General features: G+C 47.3%; 1 protein-coding gene across 1 annotated transcript; it reads left to right on the forward strand.

Moving 5' to 3' along the window:
* Nucleotides 1-4,393: 4,393 nt before the first annotated feature.
* Nucleotides 4,394-12,259, forward strand: LOC117883371 (protein FAM162B-like). Its single transcript, XM_034782630.1, has 4 exons — nt 4,394-4,676; nt 7,996-8,101; nt 10,822-10,930; nt 11,985-12,259. The coding sequence occupies exons 1-4, from the start codon at nt 4,511-4,513 to the stop codon at nt 12,087-12,089; spliced, it is 486 nt and encodes a 161-aa protein (XP_034638521.1). The 5' UTR covers nt 4,394-4,510; the 3' UTR covers nt 12,090-12,259.
* Nucleotides 12,260-12,485: the final 226 nt, after the last annotated feature.

Below are 12,485 nucleotides of genomic sequence, written 5' to 3' on the forward strand. Positions count from 1 at the left end.
TCAAATGAGGTTTAAGGAGAATAAACTCCACCCAATTCTCCATGCCCGCCCTATCTGCACAGAGTTGGCTGTTGGCTTCCTGCTTCTCCTTGCCAATTTGACCATTAAGGACGGTAGCCGTGCTGACAGCTGGGCGTGCACAGATCGGGAAAGGAGTGAGTTTACACCGAGTAAATGCCCAGCAGCATTTGCAATAGAGAAGGACATTAAAGTGCCCCACCGGATTTTGCAGCAAATAAATACTGATAATCAGTGGCCAAAATCTTGCTGTAAAATGGTCCATTGCAAGTTCTTCTAGTTTCAGCAGAGGCCAAAGGGGGAATTAGCCCCGAGGTAGAAGGCTGCACCAGGCTTTAGACAAATTGAACCCAGGTTGTGTGTGTGAGGGAGAAGACAACTATGCAGGGTGAATGTCACACTAGCCTGGCCCCTTCCCCATGCACAGCACCCAGCCCAGTGGGATAGGGAAGAAGGAGCTGGGAAACGCGTGTGGGGCGGGGAAGGGCAGAAGTCAGTCTGGTTCTCAGTCTCAGTTATTACTTGGGCAAAGTCCCACTGACGTCAATGGGAGAATTGCCTGACTCTTGCTTAAAAACTGAATACGGGCCTCATTATTCCAGGAACTCCATTTACAGTGAAACTTGCCCTGGGGCCCGGACTATTCATTGAGATGGGGCTCTGCTTTTGTGCAGGGCCTGGGAAGTATTAAACACAAGAAGCGCTGATCTCAGTGCCAACAAACATTTTAGGCCCGGATTCAGCAAGGTGCATTCTTCAAGTGACACACATTCTTAGGTTCCTTGCTGAACCGGGGCCCAAAATGGCACCGAGCAGGCAGAGGAGCCCAGGTTTCCCCCACCGGAGGGGCTGAGGGGAGAAGGAATTGGAATGCAAGATGCTCTACGCGTGGCAAATGGAGACGTTACTGCTCCCCACATCCCAAACCCCCGACTCTGCAGAGTGAGTTTTGAAGGGCATTCCCACGCTGGGCCCTCAGTTTCCTGTACAGGACTTAGTGTCCGTAAGTGCTGGTAAAGTCCGGAGCCTCCCCTGGACATTTCTGTTGTGCAGCCACGGGGTAAGTGAAGGGGGATGATGGCACAGCAGCATGGCTCCTAAGGGAAACGAGGAACTCAGAGCTACGCACACCAAAGCCTGCATGTAAAACTTGTCTCGTATAAACCAACCCCCCCACTTTTTCTCTGCCCAGCTCCCCTCTGCACAATGGTCTAGCTCCATTGATATTCCCAGCCAGCCCACCAGGTTTCTGCCATGCCTATTAGATCATAATCACGTTCACTGAGTAACATTGGTTTGCAGGTCTAGCTTGCAGCAGAGTTTGCAGCTGGAAGCTCCAACTCCCATTTAGTTGCTGTACGGCTGTGTAATCTGGAAATGGATCTAATTCGCTTTATTGAATTACAAGCAAATTAAGCTAAATCCATTGTGTCATGTCTGGGTGCATTGTCTGTTTTTTGTCAGGAGGAGAAGCAGCGCAGTTGTCATCAGCACAAGTTTTTTCCTTCAATGTCAATAAATTCATGTTTTCTAAAACATAAACCATCTCTATAAACAGAGGAGTATGTTTCCTTGGGGCCAAGGGCTGAATAGCTTGAATGATTCATTTTGTTCCCTCTGTCTCCCATCTTTCACCACCCAACTCCTTAAAGAACATCCTAACCAACAACACAATCTGTGTTCTAGCGCACCGCCCCCTCCCCCGCTTTGATTGTCTTAGGCAATATTCAATTTGATAGCGTTAAGTGGTTCTCAAAACTTTCCCTTTGGCAAAAGCCTCTTCCCTTCAAATTAGAATTTTCTTCCTGGCTATAAATCAACTTTAGAGCCTCGTATGTATAAACAGAGTAAATAACACAGCGCTCCAAATAGGAAATTTATTTTGCATTTTCATTTCATGAACCATTAGAGAGAATATTGTGCAAAAACCAGAAGGGGAAACATCAAGCTGATAAAATGACATTGTTCATGCTTCATTCTGTGTGTATAACATCTTAATAGGGATGATATCATTAAACACATTCAGGACCACCAGACTTTGTTTAGGTTACAGCTATGGTTCAGTGATCACTTCCATTCAAGGACAAATATTACATAATGCTGGACTGGAGCCAAACTCATTGTAACTGGCACATACGCTTCTTACTTTGCTGACTATGAAATATTGAAAGTGCGGTTCCGCTCTGAAATGTTACTGTGCAAAACGGGCACTTTCTCCTTAGATAGGGCGACCAGACAGCAAATGTGAAACATCAGGACAGGCGGTGGGAGGTAACAGGAGCCTATATAAGAAAAAGACCTAAAAATCAGGACTGTCCCTTTAAAATCAGGACATCTGGACACCCTAGCCTTAGATTGCCTCTTTCTCTGTGGTTAACCTCTTAGCTGTTTGGAGACACAAATAAGTTGTTGATGATGCCCTCCTGTGGGCTTTGCAGCTCCAGCACGGCTAAGAGAGAGTGCGTAATATGAACGGGATTATTTTCAAAGCTCTCATTTCCAGGGAGGTTAGTCAGTGACAGCAGAGCCAGGATAGGGTGGAAATTTTCTGATGGAATATTGTTTGGCTGAAAACGCTGACTTGAGAAAACAGAAACGTTCTGCGGGAATGTCCCATTTTGACAAGTCGGCAGGTTTCCAATGGGAACTTGCTTGCCAGGCAGGTTTTGAAATCTGCCTGGTTTCCTGTCCACTTGACCACTTGACTCTTTGGTGCCAAGACACCCCGAATTGCCCTGACTCCTAAACTCCTGGGATCCAGGCAGCTCCAGGGGCCTTGGAAATGTTGCTAAAAGGTCACAACAGTGACTTTTTCCAAACAAAATGTTGTAAAATGTTTGTAACAAAACCCAGAACCAAGTGAAAATTGCTTACTTTTAGTTTTTGTGGCAGATGCCAAATTGGTTTCAGGATCCCTGAGATTCATGACCCTGGGCCAAGTTTCAGACACAACTGGCTGATGTTGTGGCTTCTGGGGGAAACCATCTTCAATTGAGTGGCTCTGAGTGGCTTCAACTTGAAACCAGGCATAACACAAAGGTGGCAGATGAATTTTGCTTTGTATTTGGGGGGTTTAATCACAAGACTCACAGGAACTAATTCAGGGGGCAAGAACTCCTAAGAACTGAAACTGCCAGCTGCCTAGACTTCTTCTCTTCTCTTCTCTTCTCTTCTCTTCTCTTCTCTTCTCTTCTCTTCTCTTCTCTTCTCTTCTCTTCTCTTCTCTTCAGACTGCCCTCACCACCAAAAGATTGGCATGCAATCAAGCTGCTTGCAAATTTGAGATTTTTAATCGTTTCTTTTTTAGGTACATGAGGTACATTAGTTAATGGATGGCCAATAACAACAAAGAGCTGAGTACTGTGACATCCACTGAAATCCAGGGCCAGTAATATATCAGGATTAAGGCTAAAATATTGTCACAGAGGTTATGGAAGTTGGTGCAGGCGGTGGGGGGACCCCGTAGCTCCAAGCCGCTGCCGTGGGGAACTCTGCAGCTTCCAGTCCCTGGGGGAGGAGGGAGACCTGCAGTTCCCAGCTGCCAAGGGCAGACCCCACAGCTCCAATCTGCTGTCAGTGGCAGGGAGGGGCCCTTTGTTTTCAGCCACCCTGGGTGGGAGGGAAACCCTGGAGCCCCAGCAGTGGTGGGTGCTGGACCTTCCTCTGTCCCCATTTTATCATAGTTATTTTTAATAAAAGTCAGGGACAAGTCATGGGCTTCTGTGCATTTTTGGTTATTCCCCATGACCTGCCTATGACTTTTACTAAAAATAACCATGACAAAATCTTAGCTTTAATCATGGTAAGTTCTCTCTCCACCAGCCTATATTTACCATTATTCAGTAACAAAGAAAGTGTCTCCTTCTTAAAGATGCATGTTTAAATCAATTGGTTTTCAAGATAAAATGTGTGTGATTGTTAAGGTCTCTTATAGGCTTAACCCGAAATGACAGTTAACAGCTACAGAACTTCCCTTTGGGAAAAGCATCTTTTCCAGCACTCTTTCTATTAACACCAACTGAGATTTCAGGTCTCGATCGCTACAGTCGTTACAGAATTTGTTGTTGCTGGTCATGGGGGTTACAGAGCGAAGAATAAGAGAAATGCAAAATCTTTACTATCATTGGCAGCTCCTTGGAGCTACAGAGCCTGAGACATACAGTTCTGTGGGAATGGGGTTAGGCCCACTGTACAAAGGCAGGAGCAGTTAGGGTTATTGCCCCTGTGATTTTAAAGGTGTGTCTTTGAGCAAACACGAGCAGTAGATCTAGTGCTCGAGTCACTGTGACTCAGTGAAGGTGGTAAGTGGTGTAAGTATATGATACCGTCAGCAGACATACAGCAGTGTAACCTTCGAACACCTGGCACATTTCGTTTGATTTGCTGTGTGCTGGCTGGCACATCAGGTCTATAGGAGTAAATGACTACTACTGAGTTGTTTATTCACTGAAGCACAAGAGGTAGACGTAGACATTTCAGCACTGGGCACACAATGCTGGGGCGGCTATTGAAAAGTGAGCCTCTTGTCACAAGTATTTTGAGAACAACCGAATTCTGGAGGTGTCCATGTACCAAGCACGCTCAGATATTGACAAGAAGAACCCTTTGTCACAAAGCAGAGGCCACAAAGAAGGTTATTTCTCAAACAGCTATTCCAGGTGGGTAGAAATGTTTTGTTCTGCAGTAAAATAGCTCGTGACTGACCCGTTTCTTTATCCCCTGGCTAAGCTGAGGAGATTCTGTATGTTCTTTACAGGGTACATGGACAATTTCTTAATTTCCATTTTAAAATAGTCCTGCTTCCATCAAAGCAAATGTTCCCAGTTCATGGAAGTAAACTAGTTATATTAAAAACAAACCAGCCAGGAAATAGATGTATCTATTCATGCCCTAGGAATGAAGTCCTAGAAGAGAAGCTATTCATATTACGGTAGGCAGTCGGCCAGGGCTGATGGAGCTGCTATTAGACTCAAGCCTTGCAAAGTAAATTGTCATCTTAAGTTTACAAATATGCCCCGATAGCAGCTCTGGGATGCCCAGGGTTCATCCTGTAGCATCCAGGTAGGTCTCCCAGCGGGGTCTCTCCCCGCAGTGGGAGTGTTAGAAATTGGGAGACCCGTGATGTCTGTGCAGGAAGGGTTGGGGTCAGGCAGTGCCGAGGTTCTGTGTCCCCGAAGGGTCCTGCTGGGCACCAGGTGAATGTTCTCAGGCAGTGGGCACAGCAAGCCGGCTAGGCAGGAAGTGGACTGAATTACACTCCCCTGGGCTAGAGAGACCCTGAGTGGGGATTTCTCCTGAGAGAGGGCAATTAGTGCTGGCACAGTCTTCCCATGGGGCGAGGTGGCTTGGAGGGTGGGGTAGCTGCTTGGCGCTCCCGATGAGCCCTGCCGAGTGGCTCCCCCAGCAGTCACGATACCTGGTACCTTGCAGCAGGTGCTAAGCCACCTCCACGCCTACCAGTGTCACCCCTGGCTGCCTAGGTCTCCTTTCCTAACCTGCACTGCCAGTTTTCAGCAGCCTGGCCTGGCTCTCTGCCTTGGCAGGCTTCCGGCTGGCCATGTCTTGTTATCCTTTCACAGCCGGCTTACTTCAGCTGGCCTCACTTCAGGCCCAACGTTGGGAACGCAGTTCCAGGCTGGGGCACAGGACTGATTTTGTAGTGACACATGTTGTGAGAGACTACCAATGGGCTCCCCTGGATAATCTTGTGTGGTGCAATGCATTACAACGGACGGTGGTGCCTGTAGCTAGCTCTCATGAGAGCGTGTTGTCAGTCTCCCAGTGGACTGTATCTTAACACAACCTCACTCCTCATTCTCCTTGTGGAACGGCAACATTGTCAAGGAATTAACACGGCGGACAGTTTGCTAAACCTCACTATTTTGAGCATTTAAAAACAAGACAAAACAGGAGACACGGTCCTTGGTCAACAAGACTCTCTTCAGCAAAACATCCCTCTTCTCTCTCAGAGCCAGAGCGTCTGCCTGGGGGAGAGGGGTGGGAAAGGAAGATAGATAAGGCCTTTGAGGAATGCAGGCCAGGGTCCAGGACATTCTCAAGTTCTGGCCCAAAGCAGAGAGATTTAGCGGGAACCATAGGTTGGAAGCAAAGCATGTGGGGAAAGGGGGCAGAGATCTCAGAAAGCCCTTGTGCTCAGTGCAAAGAGATATTGGGGAGAGCAGGGGAGACTCTGCAGTGCGTGGGTGTGCCCCATGGTGGTCCCAGTCCCAGGTGATGGGGGGGGGGACAGAAGAAGGAGCATGGAGGTGCTGGACTGGAGAATCCTGGGAAAGGGTTGGGAAGGAGGCCAATGTTGGCAGTGGCCCTGGGGCAAAAGGAAAACAGGGAGGGTTGGGTTTGGGGCAGCTGGTTCAGGGACGTGGCAATGGAAAAGCACACCCTTCCGTGGCAGCAGGGCGGTGCACTGAGGCGGTGCGAGTATACCCCGCCACAGAGGAAGAATGGGCAGACAGGCACGTTTTGTGGACTTTTTGTTTGGTGTTTGTTAACCTGGGAAAGGGAGAATTTTTTGCTGGTTTGGCCCAAGGGCAAAACTGATCTAATCACATCAGCAAAGAGGGGAAGCTGCAGCAGTGGCCGTGCCTGGCGATGGAGGAGTGCGGCTGTGTCAGCGCAGGGTTGGCCGGAAGTGCGTTCGGTTCCTGCTTGATACCAACTGCACATTGCTGTACTGAATGCTGCAGCTAACACGGTTACAACCAGATACAGAGACATGGGGAGGAGGAATTGAGCCGGGTTTTTGACTTCTGAACACCCAACTGGAGGGGTGGGGGGGGAGGAACATCTCCTTGTAAATCTCTTGCTTGACCTGTGTGCGGTAATGCTGAAAAATGGATATAGTTTCAGACCAGCCATTTATTTGGGGGTTTTCTTTCTACAAACATAAAAAACGTACAGTCTGTTTTCGCTGCCAAGCTTTTCCTGGGAGCCGTGTGTGTTGTTGATTTCAGTGAAGGGAATTACTGGGGTGGGCCAGACACTTGCCACTGACATCTGGGATCAAAGTACAGACCAAGTTGTTCACCGCGGTGGGGAGAATGTCACTCTGACCCTGTGATACGTTTTCTGGGATGCTGCCCTCAAAGAGAGAAAGAGCCTTTGTTACCTCGCCACTCAGCGGATTGCTGCGAGCAAAATCAGCCCACGTCGGCCAGGCTGCAGATAACAGCAAGGCACTTGGAGCCAGTCCTTGGCTGTGTCCACCCCCCCCGACCCCCCACCACGGCAGCACCATTTTTATTAGAACATCTCAAAATTATTTCTTTGAAACATTTTTTTTAATGGCAAAGGCTCATAAATGAAATGAAAATTCCCTCCCACCAAAGAAAAAGTGAATTTTTTTCCAACATTTTTTAAATGAAAGATTTTTCACTTCATTTACCGGTTTGATGCTGGAATGATCTTAACGTCCCTGCTGGCCTTAAAAATCTCGGGGTGTCATCCTGGCCCTTTGCAATCAATAGGAATCTTGCAATTGACTTCAGTGAGGCCAAGGTTTCATCCCATGTATCCAAGTTTTGCCGCCAAATTGGAAAATTCCATAAAATTCATTAAATGAAATTTTCTAACTTTGTGTAGTGTTGTTGTGAACAATGCACCGTTGCATTGCCTGGCAGAGCGCACATCCAGAATGTAGACTGGCCACTGGTATTTTAACCATTGTTGGCAATGGCTAGACTACACAATGACTAAAAAACCCCTTTCATCATTGCTAGGACCAGCTGAATTGCAATGGGGAACAACTACAAAACAAAATGTCTAGACAAGGCCCTTAAGGTGAGTGGCTAAATCTCACTGATTTTAATTGAAGGTGGATTTTGCCCTTAACGACAGGTTTCCTAGAGAACGTGAAGCCCTTCTTTAAACTTTCAGTCTGAGATTTTTTTTCTTTAAATACAGCTTTTTACTTCCACTCTTAACTTAGCTGATGACTTTCTTTGGTAATATCTTTTAAAGGCCGTAGCACATTCAGAAATGACAGAAGACCTACAGCATTTGATAAAAAGATTTTATTATGGGCAGGACGGTTTAAAAAAGAGGAGGATATTCCAGCTCTATTATCGTAAGTAGACCGGTTTTCTTATGTTGTCAAAATCTCCACCACTGGATATATGTAAAACTGCCAGTTCAAACCTTCCCTTACGTGGTCAGTCCCCAACACTACGCTTATATAGCGAGTGTTCTTTTTTCTAATATTACAACCGGACTACGTGACTGTGAATGAATTGTGTGGGCGCGCTGCTGTCTCGGTCCAAAAATAATACAAACCCATCTTGAAGCAGTAGCTTTTTTTGCCAACTCTGTAAAGTGAACTGGGTTAAATTGCTTTGGAGATTAGGAATTTCAGAAGAGGACAGAAACCATTTTTAACACACATTGCTTTGTAGCTCACAAATCACTGTGCTGCCTAGTGTCCATTTCAGGTTATGTGCTTTAACCACTTATATGAATTAAAGTGATTAAGAAAGGCACATGGGAACATCCATAGCTTTAGCAAAAAACATCTGAAGTGAGTTTCCATCATGCCCGTTTATACTTTCATTTCCCTATTTAGATCTTTTTTTAAAAAAGAACATCAGTTCAATGAGTTGAGACATTAATGCCTCCTGTTTTTTAACGTTGGTGTGTTTATGTGGTGGTGGTGGGGTTCTTTACTTGGTCCTCAGCACATGCTTTCCCCATACAGATGTAATTAAAGCCACTCTTTTCTACAGTTTCATGAGTGATTGGATTAAGCTGTCATGCTAAAATGTCTATTGCAAGAAATAACGGTCAAAGAAATAAAGTCATCTGCAGAACCCAGTAGAAACAGCTCCGCAATGACTATGAGCAGTCAACATGTCTCTGGGAAACCTGCATCTACCATCTACAGCCTCAAGGGCTGAACGTAGCTTTGGCCATTTCATGCATTTCCCTGGCATCAGTAGGAAGGTGTTTGGGAAAACTGCCAAGGTGCGGGGCTGTGATGTCTCTGAGCTACAAGGACACCTCACTTAGCCGGGGACCCTAAGTAACAGCGCTGCTGGGATCAAGCAATAGTCCCAATAAGTTTAACATGGGTGAGGGTTTGCACAAGAATGCTAATGCCTGCAGCAAGAAACCACCGCACTTACAAACTGCTTGTTTGCCACCTGCCCACGGCTCTGGCCTGCACAAGCACACATCTTTCTTCGTGCCCAGAACTGCAGCACCGGTGGTATGTTTTTCCCGTCATGATGTGTGGAAGGATCTGCAATACAGTTAATTGTTGCCTAAGATCATGTTTGAACTGCTGTGAGATTTTGCAGCTCTGGGAAGTGACTCATTCGCTCCTAATGCCTCATGATAGTGACTGTTGTGGGCACTTAACACAACTGAACACCAGGAAAAGAAACATTAAACAAAGATGTCTTCAAAGTGGGTGTTCTAGCATAGAGGATTCCCCTGGGCTCTCCGCTGCAGGAGGGGACAGAGTCAGTGGGGAAACACGTGGGGGTTTCAACAGGTGGATTGACTCGAAGGTGAATTTGATTTGGGGGTGGGGTTAGTGCAGGAATCTGCCTCTTCCTGTGGCTCAGATCTGTTCCCTTTTGAGATTTGTTTTCCATTCAAGGCTCTAATCCTGCAAGGAGGCACAAATGTGCTCAACCGTGCGGTGATAGGGAGTCTCCCTGAGACCCACGGGACCGGGAAAGGTCTGCAGGTGTTTGCAGGATGGCCCCGGAGGTGCTGGCGATCAGTCACTCCTGATGCCCGCTATAAAACATGGATTATAAGGACACGGCCAGATCAAGTCAAGGACAGAGCGTACTCACGGTCCCAGGAACAGGGCAGGAATCAGACAGTGGCTCTAAGAATCACAATTTGCTTCCTGACTTTTCCTCTGCCCACCCACCTGTGCAAGAAGTGGCTTCTCTCCCCACACTGGCTCCCGCGATGCAGGTGTCTGCACTGGCGAACTATGTTCACTTAGCCCTGCTGAGAATCTATTAATAACTTGTGTAACTTGATGGCCACAGATGCAGATGCGCTGGGCTTCATAAAATCCTCCCAGCTGGTGTGCTGCTGCCCTGTGCTTTAAGCCTTCCGCAGCTGCCCGCTCGCTTCCATCCTCATTGCAGCTGGGGGGCGGCTTGCTTTGCTTTGGCTGACTTTTCGACGTTGAAAAGCCAGACTCGAGACGCGCCTTGTGCGGGAGCTTTTCTTGGAATGTTATGGGATGATAATAACAGGCCAAAGGGGGAGTCGCCGTGAGAAGCAGCTGCAATGTGAAAAGCTTCCATTAATCATAGCCAAGATGTGCATTCCTGGCCCAGGCCAGAGCACCACGTCACCCCACCAAAGGTAGCATTAGCCGGCAGTGCCATCATTCGTACGTACCAATGGGGGTCGGACCCCCAGCTAGGTTAAAGCAGCACAATCAGCTGAGGATGTGGCCCCCTGGATTTCAATCATTGAAAGGATTAAATTGCACTCCAAGCTCTGCCACTGGTCTGCTCTTCACTCTTGAGTGGGTCAGGAGAAGACAGAGGAGCTGCATTCATTCCCTGGTGGGCCTCCGTCAGATGTTTGCTTTAGGCTGCATTTGGCTAAATCCCTCAGGCAGCGGCTAGTTTGCTGTTAACTTCCTGTTTAGCAATCAGTCAATATAAAGAAAACAGAAGACCTCTGAGCAAAAATAAACTGGCACTGGCAAGAATTGTGCAAGTCTTTAAACAACTCCCACCCCTTCCCCCCCAAAACCCTCTTGTTTTATTCCATGGTGTTGTCATCTGACCAGAAATCTGCTCTGTCCTTCTGCAGAGCTGAGGTCATCAAAGCTGCTACGAGCCGAGTGAGGATCAAAATTTGCTACATCACAATGGCACTGACTCTGCTAGGCTGCTTGGTCATGATCATCTCAGGCAAGCAAGTAAGTGTGTTTGTACTGACGGGTCAGCCACCGCCCTGTTTGAACGGTGCAGGCAGGTACGCATTTCTCTTAATAAATACAAAGGTTTTTTGAGCAAATACACATTAAACAATATATTAGGGATGATGAGTTACTTACCACGTGTTCCTGACTCTAATATGGTCTTGGTCATGTGACTCATTGGACAATGATTCTTTCTGATTGACTTTGCAATAACCCATCGCAATGCGACTTTAAACCCAGTTATTTCTCTGTGGCTCAGTATGGGCCGTCTCCAAGGAGAATGGACAACTCCTACTGACTTCAATGGGCTTTGGCTCAGGCCCTAAGTGAGACACTGTATCCATTTCAGGCCACTCAGCCCCGTCTTTTCCCAGTGCTGTGGGCTCTCACGCCCCACTGACCAGACCACACAAGCTCAGCTTGCCCCGGAGGAACTGTCATTTGCTGCGGCATCACTCAGCCGCTGCTTGATGTTGCCGCTGCCCTGCTGGTTGTGAGGCAGGCCATCCAGCACCTCGGTCTAATTACACACGCATCAGCTGTGTGCAGTGACTATTCCTTGCTGGGCTGGTGTGACCCTCCTGATGAGGGACAGCAAGGAAAAAACACTGCCTCCAAAAATGTCAGCTCAGCGTAGGTGGGAACAGGTGGCCTCCTGGCAGGGATGGAAAACCTAGATGTGGAAACTGGTGGCCTGAAGCCTGTGAGTGAAATAAATTAAACAAAGAGTGATGGATGGATGGGTACTGGAACCAAACAAAAACAACTCCAGAGGGTCTCTGCTTCTGGGTCTTTCAGTGATGAAAGCACCCCCCGGTTTGTCCTAGCTGTCTGCATGCCTTTGGAGCAAAGGCAATATGCTTTCTCTGCTAATCAGAGGCTGCAAATGCCAGCAATTAGGTGAAGCAAGGAAATCTAGCTTCAATAACTTCTTTCACTGTAAAAAATCAAAAGAACACTGGGGTGCCAAAGCCAGAGAAGCAAACAAGTGGGATATTTATTGTTGGGGAAATTTTATTGTGCAAATGAGTTTCACCGTTTATATTCAAAGGCTGCTAGAAGAGAGGACACGCTGCTGAGGATGAATACCGAAAAGAAGGCCATGTGGAGGGCTGAAGCAGAGACGGACCTGGAGGCAGCTGCAATGAAACCTTAGTGATCAAGACGGCATTTATTTTAGCAGCAGGTGATAAGTGATTTATACATGTGGCCTATGCACCTCTGCTCCGCTAACTCTTTGGAGCTTCTTGTCACGGCAAAGATTTCCCATAGAAAACTGTTTACTTACGAATTTTGAAACCCTAGTGGAAATTCCAAGAGACTCACTTAGAAGCCTTCTCTGAGCTTTTGCATAGGCCTCAGTTGGAGGGTCAGAAATCAGTAAATTGGCTTTTTTCCAAGCTGACATTGGCCAGCTTGGAATTAACTGAAAAAGAGGACCAGGGTGGTTCAGAGGATTGGGTGCGAACCTGGGACTCTGGAGACCCGCATCAACTCCTTGCTTTACCACTGCCTCCTTGCGTGACCTCGATCAGTCCCTGACTCTCTTTAT

Source organism: Trachemys scripta, chromosome 9 (genome assembly GCF_013100865.1).
Source record: "Trachemys scripta elegans isolate TJP31775 chromosome 9, CAS_Tse_1.0, whole genome shotgun sequence".
Taxonomy (NCBI): Eukaryota; Metazoa; Chordata; order Testudines; family Emydidae; genus Trachemys; species Trachemys scripta.